The following is a 17,932-nucleotide window of genomic DNA, read 5'->3' as shown; positions in this document are numbered from 1 at the left end:
CGTAAAAGAACCACGGAAAAGCACAATTAGATGCCACACGAACAAGCTGCTTGTTTGGTCGTCGGAATCGCCTTATCTTTGTTGTCAAAACAAAGAATGTCGACAAGGTAACAAAACGGATAATACTCCCTAAGACTTTAAGAACAAACGCCGCTATCCCTCATCTATGGAGACACAGGTGGGCCAAGTCATCTAAATCGCCATAGTGGCCCATCAGCTATAGACGAGTCAGAAACTCATGGAATCCAAAAAATTTGCAATTGGCAATTGATTCTGTTTCTGTTTGTTTGTTGTTTAACGCCGCACTCAGCAATATTCCAGCTATATGACGGCAGTCTGAAAATAATCGTGTCTGACCAGACAATCCAGTGACTGACATCAGGAACATCGATCCACGCAATTGGGATACGATGACATGCATCAACCAAGTCAGCGAGCCTGACCACCGATCCCGTAAGTCGCCTCTTACGAGACGCATAGTCGCCTTTTACAGCAAGCATGAGTTGCTGAAGACCCGGATCTTCACGGGTGGATTCTGTTTCCAGGTTCCTCAGCACCATACCCGTGCACGTGGGTTACAGGAATGTGTTAAACGTCTACCACATGGATCAATTCGGGCTTTCCGAGGCCTCCCACACCGCCATACGCACTGAGGGAAAAGAAAGTATACCGAGTTTGTTTTTTAAGCAATTTAAATTTGAAAGAATTGTTGTTAAAGTTGATCATGTCTATTTAACCATCACTCAGTCCTGTAACATTTTGTAAAAGGCAATCTGTGGCGGGGTAATTATGTAAAAATAGTGAGTGAGTGTGGTTTTACGCCGCTTCGAGCGTGACGAGCGAACGCTTGAATCACTAGGCCACCCCACCGCCCCTTGTGTAAAAATAAATTGGTTCAATGAAGACTGGAAATGAATCTGCAACCACATGACCCCAACCATCCTTGTAATGTAGCAAATTTATCCCGATAAAGCAAATTTATTGATTTTCAAAGATAAGATTGTGTATTGTGCATTTGTTTAATTCTTAAAAGTTTGAAATGAAATTATGTTTAATTAAAGAAAACCAACCTCGTTGAAGTACTCTTTGAGTACTGACTGACTGAGTATGGTTTTATGCCGCTTTTAGCAATATTCCAGCAATATCACGGCGGGGGACACCAGAAATGGGCTTCACACATTGTACCCATGTCGGGAATCGAACCCGGGTCTTCGGCGTGACGAGAAAACGCTTTAACCACAAGGCTACCCGAACGCCTCCTTTGAGTACTAACTAAGCTTCAGTACAATTCATTTTTATATATTATATCTCTAATTTAGGATATTTTCAATTGAAATTCAAACGTTTGATAAAATCAAATCAGAGGTATAGTTTCTTTTGCCCTACAGTTTAACTGAAATACGGTTCAATGCAATCCTCATTCACGCTATTTTTCTAAAACAGTTAATATTTCGCGAACTCTTTAATTTTCCATGATGTGAGGAAATATAGAAAGAATGAAATAAAAATGATTTTGGTAATGACAAAACAGAGGAATATATTCTCAATCAAATGACCTAATTTGAAGTGCTGATGGCTTTTCGGTTTTTATTCAAGTGAGTGAGTGAGTATGGTTTTACGCCGCTTTTAGCAATATTCCAGCAATATCACGGCGGGGGACACCAGAAATGGGCTTCACACATTGTACCCATGTCGGGAATCGAACCCGGGTCTTCGGCGTGACGAGCGAACGCTTTAACCACAAGGCTACCCCACCGCCCCTTTTATTCAAGGACGATCGCGTGGGAGATTCCGTGTTATCTGGTCCCCGGCAACCTATGCCTGTTGTATGAGGAGCCGTAATGGATCGTGAGGTCAGGCTAGGTGACTTGATTGATGCCATCGTAAATAACAATCACTAGTTGGTCCAGACTCGATTATTTTCAGGTCGCCGTCATATAATATTGTGGTGTCAAACAAAAAAACAAAACAAAAAACAAAACAAACACATAATTAAAATAAATAAAACGTATAATAGCCTGCGTCATGCTGATGAGTCTCTGAGTATGTACGCACACATGAGGTCAATAATGTTGCGCCATTCGGATTGGGTCGATAATGTTCCGTTATCTCCACCCGACAACCATCCACTAAAATCACCGTGCTGGTAATTCGTGAACAGACGGGGTGAGGTCGGGTGTTTCCGGCAACTTCCGTCACAAGAGTGACCGGATGTGAAGCGAAATGTCCTGTGAACCGTCAAGTTGTTATAGATAACATTACTTCGTACAGAGATTACAGTCTCGACACGAAAAATAGTGCGACAGATATAACTTCTATTAATGTATGTCGACTCACACGATGTATTGTGGTTTAATCACGATAATTTTTTTGTGAGTAAATACTATTCCGGTATTATCAGAACATTATCAGCGTTATGCCCTGGAGTTAGATAGGATATAATCTGATAATGAACTGATATAAGCTAGGTTATTCTCACCAGAATAACATATGTGTATGATTCATGTAGTAACATTGCCGTAACAGTATACAGACAGACAGTTTTATTCATTATAACGCCCCCGGTTCAAAATACGGGTGGTCAGGCTCGCTGACTTGGTTGATGCATGTCATCGATCCCAATTGCGTGGATCGATGTTCATGATGTAAATCACTGGATTGTCTGGTCCCGACTCGATTATTTACAGACTGCCGTCATATAGATGGAATATTGCTGAGTGCGGCGTAAAACAACAAACCAAACCAAACCAAACCAAAACATACACAAGCATGATCATTTTGTCAGAATAGACTGACATTTCTGACAACGTCAGTGTTCTTACTCTGCATGATGGAAATAAAATGTTAAGTATAGGATATTTACTAAAATATTTTACAATGAACTGTTTCTCAATTCAGAGTTTATGTGACATACATAGAAAATGTTCAATTCATCTTCAACTGCAAAATAGCCTTGAAGCTTGCATGACATACAGTATTTTTTATTATAAATTGTTTTCATATCTGCCAGTTTCAAGAGCACGCTTGAAATTGCAACATCTAAATCGAGACTAGGATGTTTTCAAATGTTAAGGAAAATTATTGTAAATAATGAATGAGATTATCATACTGTAATCTGCCTAAAAGTTCAATGAAGGCAGCTTGGTTATGTTTCCTTAATAATCCAGGCAAAGCCAAATCTAAATTTCTATTTCTTATTTGTGTTGCCCATGTATGACGGGTGAGGTGAGGTGAGGTGAGGTGAGGTGAGGTGAGGTGAGGTGAGGTTAAATTGGGTTTAACGTAGCGTCCAAGATTATTGCATTTATATTGCACGTGCGCGCGCGCGCGCGCGTGTGTGTGTGTGTGTGTGTGTCTGTTGCTACTTGTACTAGTCCGGACTGATGCCGATTTATAGTGCTAGCTCACTGAGATACCATGCCGCAGTTTAACATGAATACCCCACTCAGACACAGTATACTGACACCGAGCCGACCAGTCCTTGTTTAAGCCTCTTGATGTCGAACGCCACACAGGGTAACAACAAGTACGATCTTTTAACGTTTGTTGGTATGACGCGGCCGGGCATCGAACCCCGGACCTTCCGCTCTCCGGGCGGACGCTCTACCACTAGACCACGGAGGCGGTCCCTTGTATTAAGGCCTACGTCATCCAAAGATTTTAACATAATATAACATTGTTTTGGTAGCCTATTGTTTGCTCAGTGTAATATTCTACTCCAATACTTAATAGCCTTTGTTATATTTATAAACTGAAAAGGCACTCTTCCACATTCACCTCGAACCATGTTACTACAAGTTGATTTACCAACCTTTTTACTAGATTTTCAAAATTTAATATGCACAGATTCAATAGTATTACAATATGTGGTGCCCCTTAATGTAGTATATACAATATGATACAATACATAATGTACATTACTGTACATTTTTCTATAATATTTTAAACTTGTTCGATCTTTGCCTTTTTTCACCCAGCAGTGAATGGGTACCCGGTAGGGTTGAGATTGTACTGGGCTGTGTACTCCCCATGGAGCTGAGAAAGAGCTGGTTAATCATAATACGGAGCTTCGGGCATACATTGCAAATGGAATTATGCGCTTTACAATTGGAATAATAATAATAATATTAATAATAATAAAAACAATAGCGTCAAACAAGGTGAAGGTGAAACGGGGTTTCACGTCGTGTACAATTATCGCACTTATATTGTGACGTTCATACCAAAACACGTCAAAAGATAGTACTTGATACCCTGCCTGGCGCTCGGCGTTAAGGGGCTCGGAGTCAGTATACTGTGTCTAAATGGGGTATTCATGTTTAAACTGCGGCATGGTATCTCAGAGGGCTTTGCACTTTAAAACCGGCATTAGTCCGGACTAGTACAAGCACACACACGCACGCACGCACACACACACACACACGCACGCACGCACGCACGCACGCACACACCCGTGGCTTTATATCTTGAATGTGACGTTAAACCCAAATTTCACCTCACCTCACCGAATACAGTTTAGATCGGCTTGTCGTCATGTAGACTTGCCGTTAGTGTATCATGGTACGCCCCGGGGTCATTTGCTCATTATTGACACGCTGATGTGATAAATAGCTATAATATTGCCGAGTGCTTCGTCAAAAGCCAACATTCTTTCTTTCACCTCCCCGTCTACTTACATGTTTTGTAAGGTCCAAATTTCTTCTGCCTCTCACTGTATCACAAGAATAAAAAAAAAAAAACTCTTGGAAACGACGATGTTCGTATTTTATAAACTGACTGCCAGACAAACAGATGAAGTTGACATTAGACAATAGAACAAATTAACATATAATTAACGATATAATAGCGGATATAAGTAAGATATACCGAAACAAAACATTCAAATTCCCCCGAGGGAAGCCAACATTGTAAATATTCACGTGATTATTACAGTGACGTTTAATATCATCTTTTGGGCGCGTGTGACCCGTCGTTTGAGGCGCCAAACTTGCTGTGTAGAGTTGCGCCCCTTAGCCATGCCAGGATCCACTGATTGCTATATCGAAGCCCTGATTATGGTACGGTTTTGTTACCACCCAAAATAAGTGTTGGCTTTCTCCTATATAGAGCCGATGTACATTGTATTTCAAATTCTGTTCAAACTCGCTCCCTCCCTCCCTCACTCACCCACCCACCAACCCAAGCCACCTACTCCGTTTCTTAGTTTTACCGAACGTGCAATTTGGATGCTATCCAAGGGCTAACAAAATCATGTTACATTCTCTCCATGGACACTGAAAAACTACACTGAGATACAAGGTTTTTATAATAGTATCATTCATAGAATGTTACCATTCTCCAAGAAATCAATACACTTAAGCCTATTGCATGAGTGCAATTGATTCTGTATTATCTTGGTTTGTTTAACAATCATGTTAAGCCTTAATGTTCCACTTGTTGTGGTGTGGGTGAAGTGTCTTCCCACTGAGGCTCAGTGCTGTTATCTGTGGGCCGGGGCTGGGACTGCAAGCGTCGCGAGAGCCTTGCCACCTGTCACGTTCTAACTCTGATAAGTTTGTTCTGACTCGGACAACACGGTTGGAAGCAATGGCCGTCGGTCATGTTGTTTACCTGTCAGCTCGTCTATAGGTCTTTGGCATATTGTAATGTCATCATGTTCTTGTTGGTTTTCTTGCTGTTTGTGACTGCAGCGGTGCCAGTTGACCGGCCAGAAACATCCAAAGGGTATGAAGATCATCACTTTACAGAATTTAGTAAGAACGACGGAGAAACGATGGATGAAAATCACCCCTTCAACGACCGACCCGTTGGAAGTGACGTTACAAGATCACGGGATGGATCTAACTTAATCACACCCGGATCTGACATGTTATCATTACATAAAGGACCTTACGAAAATGGGAAAGAAAAGTTCAATGGTGTGATTAGGAATAATGGTGGAAGATCTTCAAGCCGAATCAACCCAACAGAGACTTTATACACCTCATCTGACCATAAGGAACGCCCGAGAAGAAACGCATATATAGGGCCTACGAAGAATGTCAGCACGCAGGCAGCAGAAATGGATGTGGAAACAACAACTGCAGAGACATCGCGAAGAAAAGGTAATACTCCCTTAGCTTCGGAACTCTTTCAAGACGTGAATATCACTGCCATAGACACAGGGGATACATTAGATATCTATGAACATATCGGAAAGCTAAAGGGGGCTCAGAGGCTTGAGCTTGATCCGTGGGTCTTCGAAGAGGAAATTGGAATGGATCCCGATACCTGCTTTACCCGTCTATCTCTTACCAAAGCAACTATTGAGGAATATACCGTCCAATCAAACGACGACACACGGCTATCAAGCATGGGGATCAGCGTGATGGATGTGAACTATTCTGTACCAGTGGACAGCGAAGGTACGATAGCTGAGCGTTTTGTAGAGAGTCAGTTCATGGAGGATGATGATGAGGCTGACATGGGCTCTGAGGATGCTACATTACTTACCAGAGAACAAGAGTATGCTGCTCCGATGCTGGCCCCTCCATCAGTTGACTGTCACTTTCTAATGCCTTACAACCGCCAATGGATCAAACTTGTTTCTGCCTGTCCCGCATCCTGGAACAATAAAACTATAGAACGTCTGTGTGTGCCTCAGTATGAAACAGCGGATGATAATACCATTGATGTGTTAAACCTCCCTGTTCAAGACCAGCATGGTATGGTTTACAGAAACATATTCTGTGCCAAGTGTAACCAGGCTGCGAACACACGGGCTTGGGATGTTGTGGTACTCTGTGATGGAGTGTCGTCCTTCTTCTTCATCGATGGCAATGTTCTTATGACCCTCATGCCCACTCTGGCAGCTGCAAGACACTGTAGACAGACTCTTTGGCCGCAACAACCAGACAAGGTGGAGACGTGTTTAATGACAAAACAAGTTCGTAATCGGAGGAGGGCAAACCACAGGAACAGACAAAGTGAAGAAACTGTTACCTACCCTGTGTCATTTTCGGTACTCATGAATTTCGGGTTTGATGGTAAGACTCATATCCTGTTCAGCACCACTCATGAAGAATTGTCTACGGACAATATGAACCGATGTCCTGAACCGAACCAAGTCTACGATTCCAGGTATGATCAGTGTCGAGAAGTGGTATGCCCTGCAGGCTACAAGCTTGTCAAGGAGGAATGCCTCAGGGATGTGAATGCCGGACCTTCCTCCTCAGTAGATGGGACTTTGCCCAATGTTCAGACTCTCACTCATCTCCCTGATGTTGCTGTGATTACCCTGATGGTGAACGTCACACGCAGCGACTTACTGGCATTGCTGTCCCCAGACTTCAAATCCATAATGATAGAAGGCATGGCGACCTTACTCAATATAAGTTCAGAAAGGATTCTGAATTTAACAATAAATATGGCAAACACATCCGAACCAGAGGTTGCTGTTAAGACCCTTGACGAGAAACCTGTCCTCGAGCCTTTGGAGAAAATAATTGGCAGAACGCTGAACCCTGATAATGTTTCTTCTGAGGAGGTTAATGGATTATCACAAACAAAGGAAATATCACTGGATACTGCTTTACCAAGTACTGCCACAACTGTTTTGCCAGAAATTGTTTATACCAAGACTGACCCTGATCCAGACTTGCCTGAAACGTTTTCAATAACCCCTGAACAAGATGGAGTTATGCTTCCAAATACACTTGATGCTGGTGACGCTATTGATAGGAATGCCAGAAAAGAGAAAGAAGGAAAAAGTGGCGAGCAACAAATGCAGCAAGTTCCAGGGCAGATGGCCCCGCCACGCCATGCAAAGAGGCACACAAATCCTACTGCACAATCAAAAGTTGGATTTGATGAGGAGACGATAACTTTAAAATTACAATTCCTGCTTCTACCACCAAGGTCCTCGAGGCTTCACGAGGGAACAGTGTCAAGTATAAAGCAGAAAATGAACAGTCTTTTTGATCAAAAGAAATTTACTCTTTCCCTTAATGGTACTGAAGTTACAGTTGTGAATGTGGTTAATACAGCTAATCCTGAATTGACGGGTACATTCTGCAGCAGAGGGCAAATGCAGTTTTACTTTGCAGATCAACTTGACGTCATCAACGCTGTGGACAGATCAGGCAATAATACAATCACTCATATATTTGTCAAATCTACCAACAGTATATATGGTCCTGGAAAGTTTGATTTGACAATGTGGATAGCAGGCAACGTTGGATCTGCGGCTAATCTCACAGACATCATGGGTTATGCATTTGTATGTGTCATGCCAAGGATTTCACATAGGGGGTGTGGTAGGTTTAAGATTTCTTCCGACAAGTATATTTTATTGCGTAACAAGTCAATTATACTAGGAGAAGGGTTGTACAATATGACCGAGTATGAATATGTTGATGAGGCCAAGGGAATTATTGAGATATGTGTACCACAGTCCATACTACAATCACAGTCACAGAACAACTCCTATCATTTTGTCCAGGGCTGTGACAGGGGTTTTGAGACTTTCATAAAAGCCGAGGCCTACATGACAGCAGTCTTGGGAAGGATCTCTATCGCAGCTTTGGCTATAGTGCTTATGACTTATTGTCTGTTTCCGAAGCTCCGGAATCTACCAGGCGTGAATACAATGAACCTCACCCTTGCTTTGCTGATAGCCGAGAGTATATTCATTACTTGGGAAGGAAGTGTTGATTTTCCCATAGTGTGCAGTCTAGTTGCCATTCTCCTCCATTACTTCTTCCTGGCCTCATTCTTCTGGATGAACGTGATGTCCTATGATCTGTTCCGTACCTTTGGTAACAAAACCTACGTCCTTCCAGAGATACGAGAAAAGAGCAAATACCTCTGTAAGTATGTTCTATATTCATGGGGTTCTCCTGCGATTATTGTTGCCATCTGTGTAATTTTAGACTTCACTAAAGTCATACCTGGTGTCGAGATTGGATACGGTAGTCAAGGCTACACTGAAGACTCCAGCGTTAACATTACCTCAGAAGATTGGAACTCGACAGAGGATGATGTACAAGACGTTGAGTCCCTTGGTTGCTGGATACAGAATCCATTTGCCTCCATGACTGCTTTTGGGGCCCCGATTGTAATAATATTTCTGATGAATAGTTGCCTGTTTGTGAAGACAATTCTTTGTATAAGAAAAACTGCTAAATTTACCAATGACCACACACGAAGATCGTCGGTCAACCGACGCAATGGCCGCAATGACGTCATGTTGTATGTGCGCATGTCAACTGTCATGGGGTTCACGTGGATCTTTGGACTGGCTTCCTCTATAGTCAGCGCTGTCTCCACTCCTCCTACAGTTGTGGCTTGTTACACAGAGCACATCCTGGGTCTCCTCTTCGTTACGTTCAATTGTTCACAAGGACTCTTTATTTTCTTTGCCTTTGTCACCAAGCGACGCGTCTTCTATCTTTATAAAGGACTCTGGGTCAGACTGAAGAAAAGGATCAAGGCAATTGAGAATATGAGATGGAAAAGAAGCACCTCTGGGTTCAAGTCCGCATCATCGGCAGCAGCATCAACAACTACTGTTTCAACCATCAGCTAGATGCATAAACAGTTCCACACCATGACTGTTCAATGGCGCAATGGGTCTCTGACTATTACTGCAAGGAGAGAGTCAGGATGTAATATCCACCATGTCATGTCTTGATTAATGAATAGAGATTGCGAAGTGTGACTTATGTGGTCATATATTCAATGTTGAATGCATACGACATGAGGACATGAAAATTAATATGGGCTCCAACGACAGAAGAAGAATGAGTCCACAGAGTATTCAAATTCGTTGAGGATGACGCCTCGAAATCTGAATTCGAGGATTCAAAGCATAGAAGAAGACATAACAAATGTCAGACTGTGAAACAGTTTTATCCCTACTTGCCAGAACTGGTATTATTAAATATGCGGCAAGAGAGCAGTATGTGCTCTGTGCATACTCTACACTACTGAAGATTGACACTGAAGTGTACAGTCCATATGGTTCGCCTAGCGATATTGTGGTCAGCTAAGGTGACCAATATGTGACTTGAATGTTAAATAACAGGACCAATTGGCTCACCTGGTGGACACGTCTCCTGCAATGACCATACATCTGGTTCAAGATGGCGCTCTTTTCCGGTATGAAATTATAGCTGTGTTAGCAGGTCGGTTGTTTTGCAAATAGCACTATATACATGGATGTGCCATAGAATCCCCTTCGGAAATACCGATGGACACTCGTGAGCCAAACCGTTGCTTACAGAGTTTAAAACATTGAAGGGTTTCATTTTTTCTCATTTTATATGTTATGGTGTTACGCACAGTTGTGAAAAATCGTGATGTTTTATGTTATTATGACGTGGTTTAGACGTGGTTTTAGAAATTATAAACGAAAATGATTAAAAAAACCCAAAAGACAACCAATATAACAGAATGATTTTGATATAATAATTGACTTGTTGTATCGTGTTTAATGTGTAAATGTTAGTAATGCCAGTTAGTGTTAAAAGGGTGAGACGAACATGTTCAGAAAATAGGCTGGAAAACCAAATGGACCAATTGAATTAACATTGTTATTACATCGTATCTAAAGTCCATTTATCAAGTTGATCTAAACGTTTCGTGACATACATTTTTTCTGCCGAATATAGTCTCTGTACCGATAATTTCTAAATGATAACAACTAAATTTGTTTGATTGTAAGGTCATAGAAAAAACGATAAAATATTTCTAAAATGGTGATTGAGGTGCTTTGTCCAATTGTCAGCCAAATATGTGTTCTGCCACACTTGATCTATCAAAGAGAAGACATTCCAGTGTTTTTATTGTTTGATCTTGATGCTATGTTCAACCCTTTAGGGAAAAGATGGTATAGAATTGTAACGCGGTCAGGTTTTAACATTTACTTGGAGTTTTACGTGTTTGAAGATGCGGGGTCTGAATGTGTATTGGCCTAACTCTAATCTCATACTATACACCTGGAACAAAAGTTAAGCATCATTTCCTTATGCTGGTATATCACAAAATGTCATGTGCCGTTTGGAATAATTACATATGACATTGATGACATTTTAAAAAATATCTAGGATGCAACTCATTCCAGCTGAGAAACGTCCGCCTCCGTGGTAAAGTGGTAGAGTGCCCGGAGAGCGGAAGGTCCGGGGTTCGATCCCCGGCCGCCTCATACCAAAATACGTTAAAAGATGATACTTGTTGTTACCCTGTCTGGCGCTCGGCACTAAAGGGCTAAAACTAGTACTGGTCGGCTCGGAGTCAGTATACTGTGTTTAAGTGGGGTATTCTTGTTCAACTGCGGCATGGTATCTTCAAATCGACATTAGTCCGGACTACTACAAACATGCATGCACGTCGCTATATATTTGTAATAACCAAATTTCACCTCACCTCCAGTGATGGGTCTTTTCTATTTATCATGCTCAGGGACACACACACACACACACACACACACACACACACACACGTTGTTGCAAATACTATGTACTATCATACTAACCTAGCAGAAGAAGCCACTGGAAGACCAATCCAGTAAATATTGTCCTTTTTGTATTTCAATGTGGACCCGTGAAGATCCGGGGTAGAATAGGCCTTCAGCAACCCATGCTTGTCGTAAGAGGCGACTAACGGGATCGGTTGGTCAGGCTCCCTTACTTGGTTCATGCATGTCATCGTATCCTAATTGTTTGGATCGATGCTTATGATGTCAATGACTGGATTGTCTGGTCCAGATTCGATTATTTACAGACAGCAGCCATAAGGCTGGAATATTGCTCAGTGCGGCGTTAAACAACAAACAAACAAACGCACATTCATTCTGGGTATGCAACAAAAATAAGAGTGGTTCATTCGAAAATTATGCAGGATACGATTTGTTTTAAAATGAAAAATACTTTTTTCCAGGTGTATGCAACTAACTTCACCAATTTTTCGTTCTCTAATCTTTTCGTATTGGTGAAGTACCGTATGTGAGAGAAACTTAGGCACAGTCACGTCTCTTGAGGAAATAACAAACAGCATGTTGGATAGTATACTAATATATAGTATACTATATTATGTATAGTATTATGTATAATGATATCTTAATATCCGTATGTAAAAGGATCGGACGGAGCTAGAGAATATATTCCTGAGTTAAACAATCCCACTATCCAGGGTCATAAAATGCCGAACCGCAGGACTCGTAAACTCATCTAAAAGTTATTTAACGTCATCGATGTGACTCGTGAACTAACTGGAGAGCTCTTAACTTTTTAGATTTAAACATTATCGAGATGAATTTAAGAGGATAGGAAAACATAATTTGTTAATGAAATTAAAGGAAAGGGGAATTTTGCCTTATGTTTAGATAAAGAAAATACAGTTCGTGGGACATGGTGTTTATCCTGCGTAATAATGTGTTATAAATAAATTAATTCTTAAATGGTTTCCCTATAGACAATAGTTTTAAATAACACCAGCAACTTTCTATAGTCATAACTTCCCAAGAACCATACTGTATCGAGTCATTGTACTAGAGAAGACAGCATTAGAGAAGCGGCGGGGTAGCCTAGTGGTTAATACGTTCGCTTGTCACGCCGAAGTCCGGGTTTGATTCCCTACATGGGTACAATGTGCAAACCCATTTCTTGTGTACCCCGCCGTGATATTGCTGGAATATTGCTAAAAGTGACTTAAAACCTAACTCACTCACTCACTCACTCTAAACAAACTAATCACTGCTATAAGATCGGTGAACTTGAGTAGATTCTGTGGGGATCATAAAATGACTCAATCGAAAACTGTATGAGACGTTCTCGGAGTTATAAAAACAGGCGTTTTGATAATTTGTTATCTGGGTCAATGTGTGGGGCTCTACAGATGTCAAGATAGCCTAGTTACGTGACCTATATGTTGGTTTCAGCATGATTTCTGGTTGTTTTCGTTTCGGCTCACGATCTGGTACTTTTCGTGTATGTCACCAGGTCAGATATTTTGGTAAATTGTTTTTATTACTTAAAGTGGTCAAGGTTTTGTTGTTGAAATAATGGATGTCTTTCTTTCTTTCACATGTCTTAATCTTTTTACACGTCTATGGTATTTTAAAATGGCAAAAAATATTTGAATATATAGGAGTCACAATTAATAGTAGTAGCTATGTGTGAGAGTGAACCACAAACGCCTGTATATGAGTGTTATTTTGTTTTGTTCTGTCCAATCCTAATTCTGATTGGCTTATGTATTCTGATGAGTGAAATGAAGCTGCCTTGTGTCAGATCATTGTGTTACTGTACTTGCTGTGCTTTGTGTTATTTTATATATCGCACAAATATTTTGTTACAATTTGTTTTACATGGGCAGTTTATGTGCTGACTGGTTTAGTAAACGTTTAACCAGAACGCTTTGTTTTTTCGTTTTCTTGACAGGGCTGAGAAAGAAATAACCATTGTCATGAAGTGATTTACCTGGGAACATGCTACATTTTGCTTTTAATCACGTGCTCTTATCTGTCGCATAGCTACGGAAGCGTATTAGTGTCACAGTCTAAATTTGTTTATCTTCTACGTAGATTATATTTTTATCTAGATAATAGTATCATCTACGTAGTGTAGATTACTCGAGAAAATATTGTTACCTATGTCGATAATTTGATAGTATCTGTATGTATAATAACATGGTGTGAAACAAACAAACAACCAACAAGTGGTACACAATCAACACATGTATTACAAAAATTAACTAGGTTTACAAATCAATACAAATTACTGCACAGCAATTACAATGGTAGTACACAATTGAGAAGTACAATATTTAATGACAGTATAAAATAAGATGGCCGTGGTCAGTATCAAATATAAAAATACAGTGGTGATAGTATAAGTCAGTGATAAAAATATATATTCACCCAGCGACGACTGTGGTCAAGCTTCCGAGATGGGCCCAGGAAGGGAATCTCGGATGATGAGCGATCCTCACATGAATGCTGGTTCCGAAGCGATGAAATGCGTGAGAGATACGTAAACACGCTATTGTCCCCTCAATTACAACCAACCCAGCCACTGGAAAGTTTCACACACTGCCCTCACCAGTTCATCAGCACTAGAACATTAAACAATTTTCCATAACTTACGATCACCGTCCGTGGTATACCGGACCGTAATTTTACACACCACACAAGCATATAAATATATTAACTTTCTGACAATGCAATGAGCGTCTACCGAATCCCAATTCTAATTTATATACATTCAAGAGGTTTTATCCAGTCAAAACACGAGGTATCTTAAGAACCTATCGAGATTTATTGATGAAATATTTAAAGCAGTAAGAAAACACAAAACAGAAAAGATATAACATATTCATGCATGACATACTGTCATCTTGTCACATATTAATACTTTGTTTACATGCTTGTTCTTATGTACTCTTTTGTACCACCGACGGTGGTTTGGAGAATAATAAACTGAAACTGAAACTGAACAGCAACAACGCAACAACGCAACACAGCTACAATCAATGTTAAACACTGAAATACACTGCCATATAAGAATTATTTGGAGGATGTGTTATAATGCCACCAGTGTCTGATCAGGTGAATGAATAGATCATAATCTATGAGAACCTAGGATTCGCACCCATGAACATTTGATTCTGGCATATAAAGGATATAGCTTAGCGTTTGTTTAGATCTCTGGGACACCCGTAGTATGAAGACAATCACCTTATATAAATAATAACAAACAACAATGATAATAATAACAACAACAGGGCATTCCATAGTTTCCTTAAACGAGCCAAGGATGTGGGATGGATGGTAGAGAAATGAGTGTCAACCAAGCGAAGTGTCATATCAAATCGGCCAAGACTCAGTTCAGGCCCGCTTCAGTTATCTGAACGACGACTGCATCGCGTTTATGTGTTGTGCGTTAAGAACCTAGCACGACAGCAACCCTTCTCTTAAATGAAGTCGGCTGGCCTGAAAAGTGAAACAGTAGGCTTTCTGTTTGCTGCTCAGGACCAGTCACTTCCCACTCGAAACCGTCAAAATACATCAAAATATAGATATGAAATGTAGATTATGCAATGATAAATTGAGACTGTCCAACACATTGTCAGTGGATGCCAAGCTTTGGCACAGACACAGTGTCTTAAGCGACATGATGAAGAGGCTCGATCATTTTATTACCGTCTTCGTCATGGGAAAGTACCCGGGTTTGCTGCCAGGAATACAGCCCTTCTGACAATCTAGGTAATGCAGAAGGCTGCAGTGTTTGGGAGTCTTCACATTTCTCCGAAAAGTTCTGGGTGGGTTTGACTAGCCAGCGCTTCCTGGGAGAAGTCCCATTCGCTGTCTGGGCTGCTGTAAGAGCAAGGGGCCTGGGCTGATGATGAGTGAGTGAGTATGGTTTTACGCCGCTTTTAGCAATATTCCAGCAATATCACGGCGGGGGACACCAGAAATGGGCTTCACACATTGTACCCATGTCGGGAATCGAACCCGGGTCTTCGGCGTGACGAGCGAATGCTTTAACCACAAGGCTACCTGACCGCCCCGAGCTGATGATGAGCCTAACCAGCCTGACTGTGCCAGGATCACCCAAACCCTCTTGGCTGCATTTTCTATTTTAATCTGTACATAATAATAATTCACGAAATCTACACCCTCAAAGGGTTACATTATTCACCCAGTCAATGAGTTTTAATCCGTAAATAATAATAACAATAACAACAACAACAACAACAATAATAATAATAATCATAATGAAAACAGCGTTTAAAGTACAATGTGACCTGAAAGAAGGTCACTGACACGTCGTGACACAGTGTATACCTATCTTATATGACCTGTATACATGTATTGATATTCTATGGAAAGTTTTCTGTGATCACATAATGTGACACATATCATTTATACTTGTTGTGAAGATGACAATGATTAACGTATTGCACCTTCCGTCAAAGTACTCGGCTGACCTCATCCCCGTCTTACATTGAATGAGTGAACGAATGATGTTTTATGCCATAGTCGGTGATATCATAGCTATATCAGGGCAGCCTTTAAAAAGTCCTTCTGTACTAGACGGAAAACAGTAGTTCTTATTCTGAGCAACGTCCTGCACTGCCGGGATACGTTGACGAGGAATCAACCAATTCGCCGAGCCTGACCACCCAATTCACTTTTATCGGCTCTAAAGACACACCTTATATATGTTAGTGAGTGAGTGAGTATTGTTTTACGCCGCTTTTAGCAACATTCCAACAATATTACGGCGGTGGGACACCAGAAATGGGCTTCTCACATTGTACCCATGTGGGGAATCGAACCCGTGTCTTCGGCGTGACGAGCGAACGCTTTAACCACTAGGCTACCCCGCCGCTCCTTATATACGTTATTCTGGTGTCCCCCGCCGTGATATTGTTGGAATATTGCTAAAAGCGGCGTAAAACCTCACTCACTCACTCACTCACTCACTTATATACGTTAGGTTCTCTTAAAACTTAACACACAGTACACATTTCTTACTTATCTGTACGTGTAGTACTCTCCTTCATGACCGCCTCCTTGGTCTAGTGGTAGAGCGTCCGCCCGGAGAGCGGAAGGTCCGGGGTTCGATCCCCGGCCGTGTCATACCAAAGGACTTTTAAAGATGGTACTTGTTATACCCTGTCTGGCGCTCGGCATTAAGGGGCTAAAACAAGGACTGGTCGGCTCGGAGTCAGTATACTGTGTCTGAGTGGGGTAGCCATGTTAAACTGCGGCATGGTATCTCAGCTAGCACTATAAATCGGCATCAGTCCGGATTAGTACAAGCAGCCACACACACACACACACGTACATGCACGTCGCTATATAAGTGCAATAATCTTGGACGCGACGTTAAACCCCATTTTACCTCACCTCACCTCACCTCACCTCACCTCACCTCTCCTTCATGTCACAGAGAACACTGTACAGTCATCTTTAAGATAATCCTTGGACAGTGTCCAACACTGTCCAAGGATTATCTTAAAGATGACTGTATTGGAATTGAAAGCAAGAAAAGACAATTAATGTTTTGTATATTTTGGAAAACTGAATCAATTTTCATCAAGATTTATTAATTTCTAATTATGAGTGTCTCCAAATAGTATTATCGAGGCATACATATCTGCATCATATACTTCTATGAGTAATGCCAAATGAGTTTGATTTTTTTTTTTTTAAAAAGAAATGGGCAACGATAATTGATGACGTGTTAAGAGTTGCACGCGTAAAACATGTGTTATGCTATCTGAAGTTTCCTGAGAATTTTGTGTGTAAAATGCTGGACTTCCTCATTGATAACATTGTAAAATTTGGGGGTAAGACATTTTGGAAAGTAGTAGGCATCCCCATGGGCACCAACTGTGCTCCCCTCTTGCTGATCTGGTTCCGTGCATTTGAACCAGAAGGTCTCCTTGGTTGGGCAAAGTCAAAAGAAGGTCATCTGGCCAAGAAGTTTATCTTAAGCTTCAGCTACATCGATGATCTGATATCGTTCAATAACAATCAAATAGCCAATTCCTTCCACGGATTTACCCTTCTGAACCAGAAATATGACCAGCGTGACTGCTTTATCTATTTCATGTTTTGATTTTTGCATAAGGATTCAACATGACAAAACACTATCTACAATACTATATGATAAGTGGGATGACATCAACTTTCCAATAGTCAACTTCCCCCCTTATGTCGAGCAATATTCCTGCAGATCCAGCCCTTGGTGCCTTCATTTCACAACTCTTGAGGTACAGTACTAGTCTAGGATGTTTTTTCTACAAAGATTTCAAAGAGCATCATACAACTCTTGCTCAGAAGTTGTTTAATTGATCAAGGTTGCAACATTCATGGCCCCATTAGAGCTTTCAAAACGTTTTATGGTAGAATGTTTTATGGTGTGGACATGTCCAAATTTGACGC

At 41.0% G+C, this 17,932-nt stretch overlaps 1 protein-coding gene across 1 annotated transcript; it reads left to right on the top strand.

Annotated features, from left to right (window-relative positions):
* The first annotated feature begins 5,589 nt into the window (after positions 1-5,589).
* On the top strand, positions 5,590-11,239 carry LOC124137722. Its single transcript, XM_046504149.2, has one exon. The coding sequence runs from the start codon at positions 5,600-5,602 to the stop codon at positions 9,563-9,565; it is 3,966 nt and encodes a 1,321-aa protein (XP_046360105.2). The 5' UTR covers positions 5,590-5,599; the 3' UTR covers positions 9,566-11,239.
* Positions 11,240-17,932: the final 6,693 nt, after the last annotated feature.

The sequence above is a fragment of the Haliotis rufescens genome, unplaced genomic scaffold, assembly GCF_023055435.1.
Source record: "Haliotis rufescens isolate VD_foot unplaced genomic scaffold, xgHalRufe1.0.p SCAF_29, whole genome shotgun sequence".
Taxonomy (NCBI): Eukaryota; Metazoa; Mollusca; class Gastropoda; order Lepetellida; family Haliotidae; genus Haliotis; species Haliotis rufescens.
This window is presented reverse-complemented; position numbering and strand designations above follow the sequence as displayed.